The sequence below is a fragment of the Conger conger genome, chromosome 6 (assembly GCF_963514075.1).
Source record: "Conger conger chromosome 6, fConCon1.1, whole genome shotgun sequence".
NCBI classification, from domain to species: Eukaryota; Metazoa; Chordata; class Actinopteri; order Anguilliformes; family Congridae; genus Conger; species Conger conger.
This window is the reverse complement of record NC_083765.1, coordinates 64005701-64024363: the sequence shown is the minus strand read 5'-3', so window position 1 is coordinate 64024363 and position 18663 is coordinate 64005701. Positions and strand designations below refer to the sequence as shown.

The 18663-nt window shown below is 41.7% G+C and overlaps 2 protein-coding genes across 4 annotated transcripts in view; one reads left to right on the top strand and one right to left on the bottom strand.

The window, feature by feature from the left end:
• The window catches only part of kif18a (kinesin family member 18A), a 70193-nt gene extending 69579 nt beyond the window's left edge, over positions 1-614 (bottom strand). For all 3 annotated transcript variants that reach the window (XM_061245717.1, XM_061245718.1, XM_061245719.1), the window contains exon 1: positions 415-614. The gene's annotated coding sequence lies outside the window, so the exon portion shown is untranslated. The remainder of the gene's footprint in view (positions 1-414) is intronic.
• A 5695-nt stretch (positions 615-6309) lies between these two features.
• The window catches only part of mettl15 (methyltransferase 15, mitochondrial 12S rRNA N4-cytidine), a 143867-nt gene continuing 131513 nt past the window's right edge, over positions 6310-18663 (top strand). Inside the window, exons 1-2 of the mRNA XM_061246516.1 lie at positions 6310-6472; positions 10912-11197. Coding sequence (XP_061102500.1) covers positions 10931-11197 — 267 coding nt within the window. The 5' untranslated portion in view covers positions 6310-6472; positions 10912-10930. The remainder of the gene's footprint in view (positions 6473-10911; positions 11198-18663) is intronic.

Below are 18663 nucleotides of genomic sequence, written 5' to 3'. Positions count from 1 at the left end.
CCAATGAGCAAATGTTATCATTACGTAATGTAATAGATTTAATAGATCTCCGCACAAGAACATAAGAGAATGGCTAGCAAGGTAGCTTCATTGGCTAACTAACTACATAGATATAGATAAGTCACCTGTCGTACCTAGCTTGATATCTGGCTGCTAACTAGTTAGCATTTGAACAATAGTAATTAGCCTTTTTGAATGTCATTTTTTCAACTTAGAAATTGCAGCTACTGCGCTGCACAACACAAATGGTAGCTAGCCAGCATTGGCTAACAAAACAATTGGATCTTCCTAGCCAATTGAGCTAGCTAGCTAACGTTAGCTAAAACTAGTTAGAGTAAATTAACTGCGTTACCAAGCTAGATGGCTTGCGAATTACATTCATACAACAAATAAAAATACCGCCAATTAACTTACTGTCTATGTCGATTGTTCTGATTTCCAGCCAGTTTCTTTCTGAAGATGGCCAACTAGCTACGCACAAAATGTAGCTACCAAACCCTTATTTCCAGTAAGTAGCTACGAGGGTGAAGATTTTCAAACACAAGCCACTCTTCGTTCGCAACAACGGATTGGACGGTTCAGCCCAACGTAAGGTGACGTCAAGATAGACGACGACTGTCACTTGAGAATGAGCGCGTTGAAAACCAGATTGAGAGTAACGTTATTTGCGATTTTTTCGTTATATCCCAATTATTTGTTGTTCTGTGTTAGACATTTTTGCATGTATGGATGCCTGGAATAATTGAACATGTATTGGTCCGTAATAAATAAATACATACATAAATTATGTATTATTTATATAAATAAATAAGCTGGTCGGTGCCTTGCATGGCAGCCAATCGCCGTCGGTGTGTGAGTGAATGTATGAATGGGTGAATGAGAAGCATCAATTGTACAGCGCTTTGGATAAAGGCGCTATATATAAATTATTTATATAAATAAATAAGAGAAAGAGCGCGTTTATGGCTGTAGTGTCTGTGGGACTGGGGGTGGGAGGGGCGCCGAGGGGCAGAACAGGAAGAGGCTGCAAACAGCCGCTACTGCTGCGCATTCAGTGCAGAAATATGAAGCTGTCAGTTGAAATCTATGCAAAATCATTCTGCTAGGTGCCAAGTAAAATTAATTCAATTATATTTCAAAACTAGAATGCGATTGTCATGTTTCCTATTTATTACAGTGCTATATTATTATTATTATTATTATTATTATTATTATTATTATTATTATTATGTTATTCTCTTTTTAAAACAACCATGGATCTCTGTTCACAATGCATTATGGCTGGTTTTCTGATTCAGATTCTGCCTTTGTAATATGATCTGACTGTCAATCATGGTAAAACGTTGATAGTTAAATATAGTTATGATAAAATAAATAAATAAATAAACACTGGAGTCTTGGTCCTATTATAAGAGTGGATTTGGGAAGCTGAAAGGCAATAAAACTGGCAAGTTTGAAAATAATTAAGGTCGGACACTCAGGGAAATCTATTTATAATCATGTTACAGATGAGTCATTGTAGCACTGTATGTTTTATGTTTCTTACAGAGACAGTGATAGCAAAGTGCTCATTCACTTCAAAAATAAACAACAGTAAATTGGGAATGGGGGCCACTGTTCCTCTGAAAATCTGAAATGTGAAGTATACAAAGTTTACGAATCCTGTAAAAAGCTTCAGTCATTATTTACACTGCTGTAGCCAAATTTATTTTATTACTGTCTTTATTGGTACGGGAGTTAACTAATCTCAGTTTATGTAGCTATAAATTAAACAAGCAATACTGAGATCTCAGCTTCCCAACTAATACATCTCATTTTCAGTGACCCAATATGTCTGGCCTATTTTGTGAACTCTTTGACTTTATGAATAAGGGCCAAAACAAAATCAAACATTCTTTAGCAATAGTCTTGTGCTGACACATTTTGAGTGAAAAAATGATGCGTGGTTGTGATAAAACAATGAACATGAGACAAGAGTTCAGAATTTCAGCTTTTATTTCCTGGTCTTCACACCTAGATGTGTTAAACTACTTAGAACATAGCACCTTTGGTTTCAGGTATTTGGTACCACCAAAGGATTAGAGATCAGTTGTAACTCTTATCAAAGCAATTTGTTGACATGATATGCTACACTGGGTAAGAGGAAGGAATGTCAAACACAAAAAGTACTTTGTGTGCCTAAGTGTGACAGTAGTCCCTTCTGTCACTGATCTTTATATTTTTATACATTTTATGTTTTATCTGTACCACACTGGAATACATTTATTTTGCACAGTTAACTTGGCGATGGATGTGCAAATAACAAAAATCAAATGTTATAGGCATTTTCAGATTAAAAATATCAGTAACAGTCAGAACTATCAAGGAGAGGAAATCCTCTGTCAGTATATGAAAAGCCGCAGACAGATGTCATCCATTTGATGGATGTATTTTAAGTGCAAACATTCCACTTACAAAAGTTGAAAATCATAAATTGCAAGCATATTTAAAAATGTAAAAAATGGTGGAGAAATTCACCAAAAACAAATTTGGCAGAGACTGCTGACTCACATCAATAAAAGATGGCCACATATGAGTCAGATGGTGCATACAATTATGTTTTTCACTTGTATTTCTTCTCCAAGGAAAATCAATTCCATCCAAGTTCAAAGTTATTCTAGTCAACACTGCTATACCTAGAGGTTGTATGTTCCAGGGCTGCGTTTCCCAAAGCCTTCTTAACGCTAAGTCGTTCGTAAGTTACACCTTAAGCCATAACTTAACGTTTCAGCATGTTTCCCAAAACGTTCTTAGCTAAGTATACCTTCTGTACATCGTACTTCCGTAACCACTCTTCGCTATACCATAGCGATGGTGTCAGCTCACTCTGCTAGTGGCCACCACTGTTATGACTGCAGGGCTCTTGAAATCAGCTGCTGCTCTTAGTTACATCTCAATCTGTTAAGCAATATGTACACTAATAATTATACAGTTTTAGTTGGCTAATAATGTTACTAAAATACCACATTAATGGGAGTGTTTTCATGCAAAGAATAAAATAGTACATTACGATGGATGCATGTTGCACTTTATTGAACATGTAGTCTAATCAGCTTTTAAATTATATTTATAAACTGACGATTTCCCATTCTCTCTGTGGGCTGGAGTGATGTTTCACCATAGTTCCTTCTTTTTTTTTGTTGGACACCGTAGTCCTAAAACTGAAAAATAATGTTTCATTATTCAGTGCCACCTCCTCTAACAATATCTCCATTTTGCTTGCACCATAGCTTATGTTGCTTTCGTGTTGGTGCGTTTTGCATGTTGGTGCGGCGCTTTTATAGAAAACGTAAGCTAATCAGAGAAAATAGTGAATTACACCAGTGCTAGTGCTTCTGGCAAATCAACCCTGATTGCAAAGTAATTTAAGGCACCTTAACAAAGATATTAAAATAATGTAAATAAAACATGTCAAAGAAGGTGTTGCCAGGTGGCGTAGTGGAACGAGGTGTGATACCGCAATCTGAGGCACCGTGTTCTTGCACCCATTTGGCAAAAATGATATATAAAGTTGGAGAATTCAGTTTGTACATTTTGATTTATAAAAATAAATTCCTACTACTCCTGATAAATGCAATATGTTTAAGTGTTCCTGCAGTGTTTTATTCATAAATAACACTACTTTCTCTCAGAACGCAGTCAAGCAGTCACTGCATGGAGTGAATAATCAATCCTGGAATCGTTGATGGGCCTCGTAGAAGCTATGCCTTAAGCAACCTCCTGAGGGAGAGTGCGGGGACCACACCTAGAAAAGTAAACAACTTTAGGAAGGTATACCTTTCGAGTCTTCATAAAATTCTAAAAGACACCATTATCGGGAAATGTGGCCCTGCTCATTAGCAGATAGTGTTAAACAATGTTTACTGAATTATATAGGGGCGACATGGCTCAGGCAGTAAGAGCAGTCGTCTGGAGGGTTGCCGGTTCGATCCCCCGCCTGGGCTGTGTGGAAGTGTCCCTGAGCAAGACACCTATCCCCCAAATACTCCTGATGAGCTGGTCGGTGCCTTGCATGGCAGCCAATCGCCGTCGGTGTGTGAGTGAATGTATGAATGAATGAGTGAATGAGAAGCATCAATTGTACAGTGCTTTGGATAAAGGCGCTATATAAATGCCAACCATTTACCATTATCATTTACTGAATTGTGAGGCTGATTTCAGAAAATGCAAGGTACAGGTTGAATTCATACAATGAAATCCTGAAAGGCTTGATGCTAAAAGTTAATTGAACATACTGTATACCATGGCCTAGGTGAATACTCGATTCTGACTGGATGCTAAGTGGTGATTAAATTCATTTTATCTTTCAATGTTTGGCAAGTAGGCGGCACGGATGGTGCAGTGGGTAGCACTGCCGCCTTACAGCAAGGAGGTCCTGGGTTCTCTGTGTGGAGTTTGCATGTTCTTCCCGTGTTCGTGTGGGTTTCCTCTGGGTACTCCGGTTTCCTCCCACAGTCCAAAGACATGCAGATTAGGCTGATTGGAGAGTCTAAATTGCCCATAGGTATGAGTGTGTGAGTGAATGGTGTGTGTGCCCAGGGTGTATTCCTGCCTTTCCCCCAATTTATGCTGGGATAGGCTCCAGCCCCCTGCGACCCTGTTCAGGATAAGCGGGTTAAGATAAGGGATGGATGGATGGATGTTTGGCAAGTAGTGCAGGTCAAGCCTAGTCACCATTCTAGTGGCAGCTGCTATAAGTGGGCTAATAGGGCGAAGCTCTCCCTATCTTTTGAAGAAAATATGTTTTGAAAAATAGCCATGTTTCTAGACTTGGTTGACCAGTTCTCTGTTTTTAGATAGCCAGTAAGCAAATCACTCAATCACTAAGTTACATGTCAGAGACAAGTCAAAATGAGCTGCTTGACTGTATGTTCACTCTTTATGGAAAATAACTGCCTGATGAAATCACAAAGGCAACATTTGTGGCTATACAAACTAAGACGACAGATGTGGCATATGTTAGCCAGTGTGTAATTGTGCTTAGGTAGGCTACATTCCTGACGGTTCAGTTATGGAATTTCTCTTTTAGTGCAGTATATTATAGTCATGAAGCTCAACTGGTAACGCATGGCACTAATATGGGCAAGGTTATGGATCCATCCTGAAAAATATATGTACTTTTGAATAAGAGTACTCATCAAATGTAAAAACCATAAACAGCTGTTCTAGGTTTTACTCGGTGAACTTATCCAGCTAACTTAAAGGTATAATCTGCAGGAAGATTTAGCAAGAATTTTCAGTGCTAGCTGCTAGTTTTTTAATCATACATTCGCGCCCATTGGGTTTTTTCCCCCCAATTGCGCTTGATATCAGTTGGAGGTTGCCATCGATAGACCCTGATTACATGAATGTGTCCTATTTGCATTAAAGTTTCATACCAGTTAAGTCCGATTTTTTAAATTGCATGAGTTGGGCCAATAAAAAAAAAAAATTTATACAAACACACTGTCGGTGGCATTAGGATGCTCCAGTTGTGGAAATTTTTTCACGATGAAAGGGAAAGCATCTAAAAACGTAAACATTTTTTTACGAACTGAAATCCGAAAACTGAAATGTATTTAAATCATGATGAATCTAGACTTCATCGTAGTTTGCTTATATTTAGTTTTCACCGATCTATTTAAGTATCGTTTACCTCTCTATTGTTTATTTATTAAACTATACAGCGCAGCATATGGACATTCACTAGATATGGATAAGTAATTAGTGAATAGTGAGTCATTTCTGACACAGCCACTGTTTTCCTTTTTACATTTGGACAACTATTTGAATTTTGCTACCTTTATAGCAAAGCTATGTCTTTGATAATGATGTTTCAAATGCCTGGTCAGAGACTGAAAACGCATATACAGCATAAATACATTTTAAATGAACTATTATTGCATAATTATTGTATAATCACATGAATCAGAGCGGGAAATACAATATCATTTTCCAATTAGCATTATCATTTGAATAAAGCTACTCGTAAAGAAATCCCTGTTTAGGCTAAACGAAATATTAATGCTAGTACATGAAATGGCAAATGCTAATGGAATTATTGAATTTTAATATTGACACAAAATCTGCGTATATGTGTGGGAAATTAAAATTAAAATATAGAATTACTTTGCCAATATACGTGTTTCACAATTTTATGTATTGTATAATTTTGGCTGAGTTGACTTCCATAGGAGGCCATGGGAAGGGTTAGCGCGCTGCATTATCCAGGCGGAACGCATTAATCCGTTATGTTGCAGAGTAGAAACTTTTAAGGGGGAGTACCAGTACAACTGTCAATAGCATGCTCCATAGCCGAAAGCTCTAGTAGCCAAAGCTAAACTGAAACTTGTACTCGTGTGCAGTGGATCAATGCACAGAGACCGTGTGTTGTCCCCACTATTTAGCCAGCTTGATAATCAGTCAGCAATCCAGCCTCACTGCTTGTTACAATGTAAGTTAGTTTACGCTATTTTTTGTTTTCAAATCAAAGTAGCTTGCAAGCTATAAACAGTCGCCAATCTGTGCTTTCTGTGTCTGCTCAGCTTGGTGTTAGCTAGCCACAAAATCTACAAGCTAAGGAGACCACCATTAATGCATTCCCATAACGTTAGTCCTCACTTACGTGCGCCTCATTAAAGCAACACTAGTATTAGCAAGAGATCCATTACCTGGCTAATATTAATCGTGGCTGACACTCCTCGAAGCAAGTCTACTAGAGCTAATACTACCGCCTGTAAAGCTGTAAAGTGAGCGTTATGTATACCGTTGTTAGGTAGCTGCTTGAATTATTTAACCAGTGTAAGACAGTATGTTAGCCAAGTACCGCAGGCTGAATGCGGGATCACTAGAACATGAAATGTAATACCACCAGGGTAGTGAGCTGCTCGCAAACGTTGGCGGAAACAAACGCGAATGACACTGCTGTTCATTTTGGGGCATACATTAAATTTCCTGTAAAGTTTTTCCTGCTGCTAACTTAGCTGAATGTTAACAAGTTATAGTGCCAAGCAACTTTACTAGTTCGACCAAGAGGGGCGACGTTAAAGTAGCTTACTACTAACAAAGGAGTCTTGGAAGGAGTCTTACATTTATAATTGTAACCACCTGTGCTGTATGAAAACCTCCATGATGATGATGATGGTTATTATTCGAATTGTATTTTAAAAATGATGCATTGGTTTGTCTTTTTTATTTTATTTTTATTTTTAAGAAAAATGTTTGGGTCGTGTCCCGCATGTTTGAAATGTTTTAAAGTGTTAAAGTTCGTCTTATTATCATTGACTGCGATGTGTATTTGATCTTGCTCTCACTCTTGTCATACATTTTATGATTTAATTTGCTGGTGATTTGCTTATATTATTATGTACATACGGAATACATATGTAGTTTACATTTGAACAGATCAGAGAGTTCAATAAGATGGACCATACAGCAAGATAGAAAATGGCTTCCAAAGAAAGGATGCTTATGCACAATGAACTTGGTGGTTGGTGTGGGTGGTGATGCAGTGGGGAGTCTAATAGGCTAGCCTGTGAATATTGTGCAAGTCAATATTTTGTGCATTCAGGAATTCCTGCCTACTAAGGGAGAACAAACTGAATGTCACTGAAATGAATACTAGAAAACTAAGACTGAAGAAAGTAGTTAACGAGTGAGGATGGGGTGGGGATTATCCATACATTTACCTAGCTGACAACTAGCTAGTTTGATCACTCATTAATTTTCGCTAAACTCCTTCAACTGACACAAATAGCTGACATACATGGACTCCTCTGCAAACAGTAGTTGCATACAACAGGCATAGCAGATGCATGGACATCATAAAGCCAGGTCAGATCCCAAAGTAATGATGCCAATGTTTTCCTTCATTGAAGTAAATTGGAGCATAGTTTGGTCTGAAGCATTCATGTTTGTATTGACACAGCATGACAAGGGCAGAATATATGATCATCTCTGAGAAGTAATGTTACTGCTCATCAGTCTTAGAAGGGGTAGCCTGTATATCCATTTAGATTTGGTGCTAGTTACTATTTCATTTCTTTGGCAATTAAGCAGTGGGTACACTTAGGTAGGAGAAGGCAAGCACTGCTGGGCTGAATGGCTTGGTCTCGCCATCACATTATATCATGTTATGTTATTTCCAAACAATATGAAGTCCTGTGTTCCACAGTGAGAAAGATCATTTAGAAATGGAGAAAATTGAAGACAGTTGTCAATCTAACTAGAGGTGCGCATACCAGGAATCTCACCCCAAATCAGAGTGAGGCTCTGAGAGGGAGCATAGAATGCTAAAGCTGCATCCAGGGATCTCCTGGCCGCTGTTAACTCAGTAAATGTTAGAGATCCTGATTCCACCATTAGGAAAGACCAAAAAAGTATGGCCTTCCTGGAGAAATCCCTTATCCCTCATCCCGGAAAATAACATTTAGCACGGCTTAGGTTTGGAAAATTCCACCTGAAAGAACCATAAGACGTCTGTCACACTGTCAGATATGACCACAGTTTTTTGGCCATAATGCACAATGGTGAAAATCAAACGCTACATATCACAGCAAGAACCAACTGTCTCGCATATTGTTAGACAGCACATTACATTTGAAATGAAAAAATGTGTAACCTTTAATTTAATTGAGGGTATTTACATCCATGGAATTACATCCCTTTTTATACATTTCCCCCCCATTTTAGGGGGCCAAAAGTAACCGGACAGCTGGTTTCTCTGCTGATTAGTCTGGTGTATTCAATCGCTTCTTTAGTGCCGGCAGCTTTCACAATCTAGTTTTGATTCTAGGCTTTTGATTTCCTTTGGAGCCTGCTATTGGCGTTACGAGGACCAGAGTTGTACCAATGCTGTCACAGTGGCAAGAGACATGGTGAGAAATGCAGTGAGATCTGTCAAGAGATGGAACAAGAGGAGATGTGCCTATGACACAGTCCCGCAGTGAAGGCTGGGACTGAATTACCGCAGCCAAATTAACTAACAGTACATGGGTGATGTGGACTGACATGACCTCCAGGTCTCTAGGTACCAAATATCAGTCAGGTCCAAGAAGTGCTGGTGGCCAGTATTTGCTAGGTCTGTAAACAGTGCACTGGTCAACAGCTGGATCACCTATGGAGATGTCATAGAATGTACCAATAACCTTAGTTGCTGATGCAGTTGAGGATTCAGCAAGGTTTGACAAAGTTTCTCACTGGCCAGTGAACACAATGAATCGGTTCCAGACTGTATCAGACGCACCACCACTGCTAATTGAGTGTTTTATACCATGGACAATAGAACAGGAAAGCAAAGTCAATGAAAAAGGAGAAAAGACTGTGATAGTGGTTACTGTATATAATACTGTATGAGACTTATTCTGAATGATCATTGTTCAATGGTGATGCACCAACCAGCCATGCGCTTCTTTAGTTCTGAAGCCTACCTCTCATGTTTTTATTACATTACATTACATTACATTATTGGCATTTTGGCAGACGCTCTTATCCAGAGTGACGTACAGTTTATTAGACTAAGCAGGAGACAATCCTCCCCTGGAGCAATGCAGGGTTAAGGGCCTTGCTCAAGGGCCCAAAGGCTGTGCGGATCTTATTGTGGCTACACCGGGATTAGAACCACCAACCTTGCCTGTCCCATTCATTTACCTTAACCACTACGCTACAGGCCACCTTTATATTTTGTTATGCGCAGGCCTGTACTTGAATATACATTCAAAAAGTTACCTATATTCTAAATATTGCCTCTAAGGTTCATATTAATTGCATGATTGGTATATACAGATGTTATTGAATGTTACACTATAATGTCGTAATGACAATATTGCAATGAATATTGCAATAAAGTACACATGTTACTATACTAATGTTAAAATAAATATTGCACCAGAGTAATATTTCAATGGAAGCTGTAGTAATGTGACCTTGTTCAGAAGTGGATTTTATGTCTTTGAATGATATTGTCTTTACACAGAGGTAGATGCACTTTCATAGTAGTTCTGCACCTGTGCCATATAGTCAGTGTGTTCAAATGTCAAGAAGGATAGTGTTGGCTGCTAGTGTGGCCACTCAGTCAGTCCTTTCGGCTGGAACACCGCCCTCACTACAGATTATACCATATAAGGGCCATATTATAAAGACATGGGTAAAAGGACCACATTACAATAATCTGTCATTTACGAGACAGGGTTGAACGATAATGCGTGAAATCTAACTTGTATATGTATCAATACAAGAATTTGAATTTGTGTATAAAATGTGAGAGCTTTAGAATAACGATGCTGTGGTATGGTGACTGGTATTAGATGTGTTAATAACAGGGCTGGGGTATACAGGAATGAAGACTACAGCATGGGGGTATCTGGGCTGGGGTATACAGGAATGAAGACTACAGCATGGGGGTATCTGGGCTGGGGTATATAGGAATGAAGACTACAGCATGGGGGTATCTGGGCTGGGGTATATAGGAATGAAGACTACAGCATGGGGGTATCTGGGCTGGGGTATATAGGAATGAAGACTACATAATGGGAGACATATGGCAATTTAGCCTATGGATAGTCGAGACAAAACCTTTTCACCTACTTAATCATGAAAATAAAAAATAAGGGCTAATAATGACATATTTTAATTTGTCTAATGTTACATTTTGTCTAAAGAGCTGAAACCATCCAGTGTGACAAATGTGCAATAATCGATTAAATCAGGGAAAGGTTCAGGGAAAGGTTGGGGGCACTGTAGTTGTAGCACTGTAGTTAGCTTATGGAAATGTCATTTTGTCTTCCTGGACGTTCAAACAGAATATCTCTCAATCAACACTCCCTTAATTGAGAGAAAGTTGTTATAAATCTGTAACTGATCATTGATCATTTTATGCAAACCTCTCTTTTACAGATTCTTTGGATTGTACCTGATGTACTGGATTGTTACTTCCCTCCGTGTCACTGCTGGGCCTTTCATTAGCCCATGGAAAGCAGTTTTTGCTAAGCCCAGAGCCAAGCAGACTCTGTGCGGGTGTTGGAAGATGTCACAGTTGTCAACGAGCCCCCACACCTTCACAAGAAAGAGCTCTGTACAACAGGACAGCGGGCCGGGGAGCGCCGTGTCTGCGGGCGGGGCGCTGCACACACCTGTCATGATAAAAGAGGTGCTGCAGTGGTTGGGCCTCCAGCCAGGACAGGTCAGTTCATCTTCTTCCCCTGTCCCATGAGGACGGCTTCCCTTGCTCAGTGTTGCTGACAATCCAAAGCTGAAGAATGCCACATCGAGTTTTAAATCTTTTGTTCCCCAAGAAAATTTTGATGCGCTGCCAATTCCAAAAGTGTAATATTTATATAATTGCAAGCACTGAATTCTATTTTCCAACAAGAAAATGAAATTAAGAACTTAAATCCAGTAAAACAGTATGTGACGGTTGTCTGATAAGATTTGTATTAGAGTATAACAGTGTACTGATCATAAGCACATTGGAGTGATATCTTCTCCATTTTTATAAATTAATGTGGTTTGGCTTGTTCCAGAATGCCTATGTCGGGTCGATATGTCCTGTTCATGGCAGCAGGTGGTTCTTGACTGAATCCAAAACTTTTACCTTTGTTATCCATGTTCTGACATTGTTTCTGAAACTGTAGAGATGTTCTTTACAATGGTGGAGAGGTTGCTGTCAGATTGTAAAATCTGTCATTTGCATTGCATATTCATTTGGATAAGTGGTATGTCTGGACCTTAATGCAAAAGACGAGAAGCAAATAACGAAAGCGGTTTAGGTCTTGAGTAATATCATCACGCAAACATTGTCATCATTCAGGCCTCATTTCACTGCATTGCTGTGGATGTGATGTCATTCCCCTTTCCTTCTGCAGTTTTGGGGGCCCTGAACACCACCCACAAAAAGACTTAACAACCAGAAATGATTACCAGTTATCATATACCAGTGATCAAAGTAAACTTCAGGTTTATTTTCTTCTTAATTTTTCTGAATTTGACTTTTAGTTCTTTAGGAGTAACCGGTGAAATCACCGGGGTCTTAAGAACTTAAAGCATGGATGTCTGATCGCTGTAATTGAAAAGAAATCGAAAAGAACTAAGAATAGGGTTTAAAAAACAAAAACAAACTCGAAACCAGTTGCAGTTTCCTTAGCCGTTGCTGCTAAAAAGCTGCTGATCGATGGGCAAACAGTGGGGATCCAGCTGCAGTTCTGTAGCCATCCCCACTTGAGGGTGAGTTGAGTGTTCCCGCCGATACTTCCTGTGGTTGACGTGGTAGTTTGGCGTGTTACCGATGTGCCACATGTGCCATGTGCTGTGTGCTGTGTGCTGCAGCCAGTGGTGTGGCCAGGTGCATGGCTGCACAGCCCACTCTCCAGGGAGTGCCCAGCCTCATCACCCTTCACGACTGTGGTCTGATTCTCTCAGCATCACTGGAGTCCCGGGGCATCCCAAGCCGTAGGCCCCTGGGCGGTGGTTTCACTGCACCAGGGATACCCGCCGCAGTTCTGACACTGCCTTCCAAGATTCAGTGGGATCAGAATATCTGTGGTCTGCAATCCCATATAGTCTCTGGCCCTCATCCAGGACGTTACCGGAGAAGGATGCCCTCGAGCAAGCCTCCTGCACGGTGCAGTGGGTTCTACTCGACGTTAAATCCAGAAATGTGTCCATCCTCAGTCTGAAGGGACTGATCTTTGAGTAATTTTATCTGCTGCGCTCAGTGGACGTGCCCCAGAGTGTCACATGGGGGCAGTTGGTTCACATCCAGAGAAAGGATGCATATTTTCATATTTCACATTCCCATTGCTATTCATCGCTGGCTGCTTTGTATCTACGTGAGGTTTACTGAACGGTCGCAATGAGTCAAAAACTATTAGGATGTTGCGGAGATTGGGTCACTGCGACTTTCCTGTTGATGCCTGAGAAACGTAGAGTGAGACTGTTACACTTCGGCAAAAACTGTTCTTGACATTTTAACGGCCAAAAACGTTCACGTTTTACTAAGAAGTTTGCAATGCCTACGTCTAAATAGGGGACTTCCTTTGGGGGAACTTCTAAGGAATCTCTTGTCTTTCTTGCCTCTCGAGTATTCTAGAGTGAATATCTCTGAGGAAGTCAGTGAAAACACCTTTGGCTCCACAATAGAGGGCATTTTCATCGACCTGACCCCATTTTATCAGTGATCATCTAAATACATTCTCAAAATATTGTATTATTATTCAGTATGCTTATAAATAAGGAGCCAGGCTGCTTTTGAGTAATCTCCAAATGTCCTTTTTAGAAAACTGCTCATTTTTGGTGATATTGTCAGAATAATTTGAAAGGGGACTTGTCCAGTGTTTTGGCTGTGACTCCATTCTATTTCTAAGCACGTGAGGCACTGGCACAATAATCTGTATCCACTCAAAAACAGAAAATCTTTTCAGTGAGAAAAAGATCTTGTGTGCTTGAGCTTCTTTGATTTTGTAATGCTAAGAGTAATTCTGACTCTTGGAAAACAAACCCTAACTTATCCAAAGGGTTTTGAAGACATCAGGATTATGCCTGTAGTCAAAAGGTTTCAAGAATAGTTGTCATTTTATGTTGGGTATGTCATTTTCAGGCCTGTGTTGAGAATAGGGGTGATACCTAAGGGGTTTTAATGAGCTGCATTAATAATTTAGCTGGTTCTACTGGCTGCTCTGTCAGTGTTTTTGGGCTACAGGTCCGTGATTATATTCAGATGACTCAGCCTGAACCTGGTTTTCCTCATCAAGCTTCAAAATGTTTCTGAGGGCTGTCAATGGTCCTGAACTGCGCACAACTATTTCCCAGTCCAGCCTAACGCGGACTCTGTGCAGGTCGCTGCGTGTGGACACTGCAGGTCGCTGGGTGTGGACACTGCAGGTCGCTGGGTGTGGATACTGCAGGTCACTGTGTGTGGACACTGCAGGTCGCTGTGTGTGGACACTGTGCAGGTCGCTGCGTGTGGACTCTGCAGGTCGCTGTGTGTGGACACTGTGCAGGTCGCTGCGTGTGGACACTGCAGGTCACTGCGTGTGGACACTGTGCAGGTTGCTGCAGAGACTGCAGGTCGCTGCGTGTGGACACTGTGCAGGTCGCTGCGTGTGGACACTGTGCAGTTCGCTGCGTGTGGACATTGTGCAGGTCCCTGTGGACACTGCAGGTCGCTGCGTGTGGACACTGCAGGTCGCTGCGTGTGGACACTGCAGGTCGCTGTGTGTGGACACTGCAGGTCGCTGTGTGTGGACACTGTGCAGGTCGCTGTGTGTGGACACTGTGCAGGTCGCTGCATGTGGACACTGCAGGTCGCTGTGTGTGGACACTGTGCAGGTCGCTGCATGTGGACACTGCAGGTCGCTGTGTGTGGACACTGTGCAGGTCGTTGCGTGTGGACACTGTGCAGGTCGCTGTGGACACTGTGCAGGTCGCTGTGTGTGGACACTGCAGGTCGCTGTGTGTGGACACTGTGCAGGTCGCTGTGTGTGGACACTGTGCAGGTTGCTGTGTGTGGACACTGTGCAGGTCGCTGCGTGTGGACACTGTGCAGTTCGCTGCGTGTGGACATTGTGCAGGTCCCTGTGGACACTGTGCTGGTCGCTGCATGTGGACACTGCAGGTCGCTGTGTGTGGACACTGTGCAGGTCGCTGCGTATGGACACTGTGCTGGTCGCTGTGTGTGGACACTGTGCTGGTCGCTGTGTGTGGACACTGTGCAGGTCGCTGCGTATGGACACTGTGCAGGTCGCTGTGTGTGGACACTGCAGGTCGCTGCGTGTGGACACTGCAGGTCGCTTGGTGTGGACACTGAGCAGGTCGCTGCGTGTGGACACTGCAGGTGGCTGTGGACACTTTGCAGGTCGCTGCGTGTGGACACTGCAGGTCGCTGGGTGTGGACACTGTGCAGGTCGCTGTGTGTGGACACTGTGCAGGTCGCTGCGTGTGGACACTGCAGGTCGCTGGGTGTGGACACTGTGCAGGTCGCTGCGTGTGGACACTGTGCAGGTCGCTGTGTGTGGACACTGTGCAGGTCGCTGCGTGTGGACACTGCAGGTCGCTGCGTGTGGACACTGTGCAGGTCGCTGTGTGTGGACACTGTGCAGGTCGCTGTGTGTGGACACTGTGCAGGTCGCTGTGTGTGGACACTGTGCAGGTCGCTGTGTGTGGACACTGTGCAGGTCGCTGCGTGTGGACACTGTGCAGGTCGCTGCTGTTAACCTGCGTCAGGCATATTCTATGTACATTTGCTCGTATGTTGTGTCGGCATTGTGTAGGCTGTGGGCTATAGGCTACACATAGCTATATGGGGGGGGGGGCATGGTCCATTTTTGGCCCAGGGCCCAGTGTACACTTGTTCCAGTCCTGGTTCTGGCCCATTGGGTCTGATACTCGGTCAGTAGGCCATTGCCAAATTCACCTGTACTGTGTGTCTAGCTCTGCATATGACAGCATTTAATCTGCACTCCTAAAGTGAAGTGTGCCACAGAGAATGTAAGATAATTATGTCATTGCTAGTCTTTTCTGTCAATTGTATTGATTTTGCTGAGGTGTCTGTTCCTTGTTATCCGATTATATGCTGTCAAATCTCTGATAAAGACGATGAAGCCTCATGTGAATGTGGGACTGGGTGTGGACAATCATGAAATCTCTACTTCCTCATTGATTTTGTTTGCTTCAGCTTGTGATATTGTCATTTCAGCCAGAGCCAGAAAGCTCAATGTTTTATGCTTATTTCAGATCCAACCAACAAATTCTCAACCAGTAAATAAAAACAGAGCATTATCATGGTTCGTATTTGTGGCGTTTAAACTGGTTTGTCTTTGACTTGGCGTTCGGTCTGCTTCGCTGTGGAGGGGGGACAGCTGATGACCTCGCTGGGCCTGTTCTAAACCGCATTTCATTTCTTCTTCCTTCAGCAAGAAACGTACACATTTTAACGTTAATTATCACCAACTTCAGTTTGCACAGTTCAAGATGTTGGTCTGTGAAATGATTGCGTTACAAGGGCCCACTTCACTAATGTGCTATCAGGACAGATGGGCATGAGTCAGGGCCTTCTGCTCTGGTGGGCAGCTCGGAGGGTGAGCCTGGCCCTCAGGCGCCCGCAGGCAGGTGGAGCACAGGGTCACCGGCTGAGTCAGGCCCGGTTCTGCTGAGTCAGGCCCGGTTCTGCTGCAATGCTGCTGGCAGGGCCCAGTGCTGTGTCTCCTCACTCTGGTCCTGTGTTTAGCACCTCTTAACTCCGTCTCCATCCGCCCAAGGGCCAACTGGTGCGGGGGAGGCTGCCAAAGCCTCATCACATCTCCCCTGGTTTTCATTTAGTCAGAGTCCACTGATAAACACGCATAAATGCATGCCAAGGTAAACGGCACACTTTAATTCAATTCTTTGCCGTCTAAAAGCGACAGTTTATATTGAAATGGTAATATGGATTGTATGCCAGCCAGTTTTAAGGCTTTTCATATAAGCTGCCAATGTATGCAAGAACCAACAGTTTCAGTAAACAGATCCATGGGCAATGTGTCGTAAATGCCATACAAAGAGACAGACCGTAGTCATCTCAATATTAACTTTAGCATCAGGTTTTATTTGTCCAAATAAAATTATGCATAATGATACATCATCTGAATGGGCTCATTTCATGAAAATGAATGTGACCTGTTCATTGACATCACAGATGTATAGGAAGTGCACGTTCTCTCACCATGAATATTCAGAATATTATTCTTTTCTAATTGTGATTCTAATGAAATGTTATGTTTCTAATTAAATGTATTCTGAGCCAGTCAGATTTCTGCACAATGCCTTGTGCAGTAAAATGATTGAATGTGTGCATTTGTGTAATGCCTACTGTGCATCTTTCTGTTGCTGTCTTTAAAATTGAAATCTCCTTGTGGACCTATTCCTGTTCTATAATATAGTGCACTATATTTGCCACTTAATAGCCCCCAAATTCAGAACATGATTTGGCTTAAGCTGTGTTTAACAGCAAGTCTTGGTCTCGACAGGAAAGATGCTTCTGCTTTCTTTATCTGGGGCACAAAGTGTTGAAATTCCTCTCCTCATTGCAAGGTTGCTTAATTTGAATATTGTTTAGATATAACAACCCATCGTTGCATTATAGCATGTTTCAGTGGTTAATGGCATTTTTAGTGCCATCCCAGCTTTACATTATATTTTGATTCATTATGAAGGTACAAATTATTGAGGAATAGTTGGTTAGTTTCTAGCTGAGGCATGTGAAGTTGAGGAGGACACATCCTGGGGTTTGAATTGTCTGCTGTTTTATAGCTTTGCTAGTGGAAACCTACTGTAGGTTTTTGTGGCATTTTGTTGTGCGTTCCCATTAAAACTTTTTTATGTTTTGGTTTTGTTGTGTGGTTGTTGTGTGGTTACAGAAATCAGAAGATACTATTCAGATTTTTATTCTTTTTACCTTTTGCTTCACTTTGCTCTGTGACTCTACTCAGAACTTTTCCCTTGTTTTGTTTTTTATGGTGGGGCAGCCAAGATAAGATATACTCAGATGTTGGGCCCTTGAGCAATGCCCTTAACCCCACATTGCTCCAGGGGGGATTGTCTACTGCTTAGTCTAATCAACTGTAAGATGCTTTGGATAAAAGCTGCAGCTAACTATACTATTTTAGTTTGTGAACATCAGAACCATCCTGAGGACTAATACATTTTTGTTACTTGTTTGTGAAAGTGAAGCATTTCAGTTAATACCTGTATTAACACAGGGTTGGAGATCTGAGATGGCTTTGGAATGCTCATTCATTGTGCTTAAAAAGCCTGCATCACAGTTTAGCTCTGCTGACTGAGCAACTATCCTAACTCAGTCAAACGTGTGGCGATTTAGAGTATCCTTCTGTACACGCTGGCACATAATAAAGTACATAATTGTGGGTATTTTGCATGTTCAGAGGGCCCTTTAAGTGTTTTTTTATGAAAAGTCAGTAGGAAATACTCGACGTTAATCAGACACTCATTCAAAATCACTAAAATGAATCGGAGTAATATTTTGATCTGGGACGTTGTTAACCAATCAACTCTGTACAACCCTCTTTTCATGAGATAGAGTGTATGAATGGAGCACTTTAGAGCTGATGGGAGTCGGAGTGCACATGCTGCAATTACTGCAAGTGGGTAAATCTGCCCATTAAGTGCTGAGCGCCCTCCCACACAGGAAGCAATCAGAGGCAGGCCAGTGGAAATGCACATGTGGGTATTCATTGTGCTAGTTTCCTCTCTGTTACCTGAGCGTGTTAATATAGTTAGGCTCAATCCTGCGTTTTCTGATGAAAATGCTTTTCTCCATCCACATCTTTGTACTGTTTGCATTATAAGTGAAACCAAAATGAGACTCCAGTCCAACAACGTCTTGCTACAGAAGTGCAATATGTCTTAAATTCACAATATTTGTTCAAAACTTTTCCTTGAATTGAAGGAACCTAAAATATGAAACTCCTAGGTTAGTCATGTCCAGAAGGAGTGGAGGTGGGGTTCTTATTGCTCAGAAATGACAAAGCCTTCAGCTATGTTCATGTGCACAGGCTTTTAATGAGGAAAAGGATTAAATGATTCTTAAGAAGCCCCAGCTGAAATGTGGCTGCAGTTAGGGTTTGTGTTATAGACCCCCTGATGAATAAACCCTAA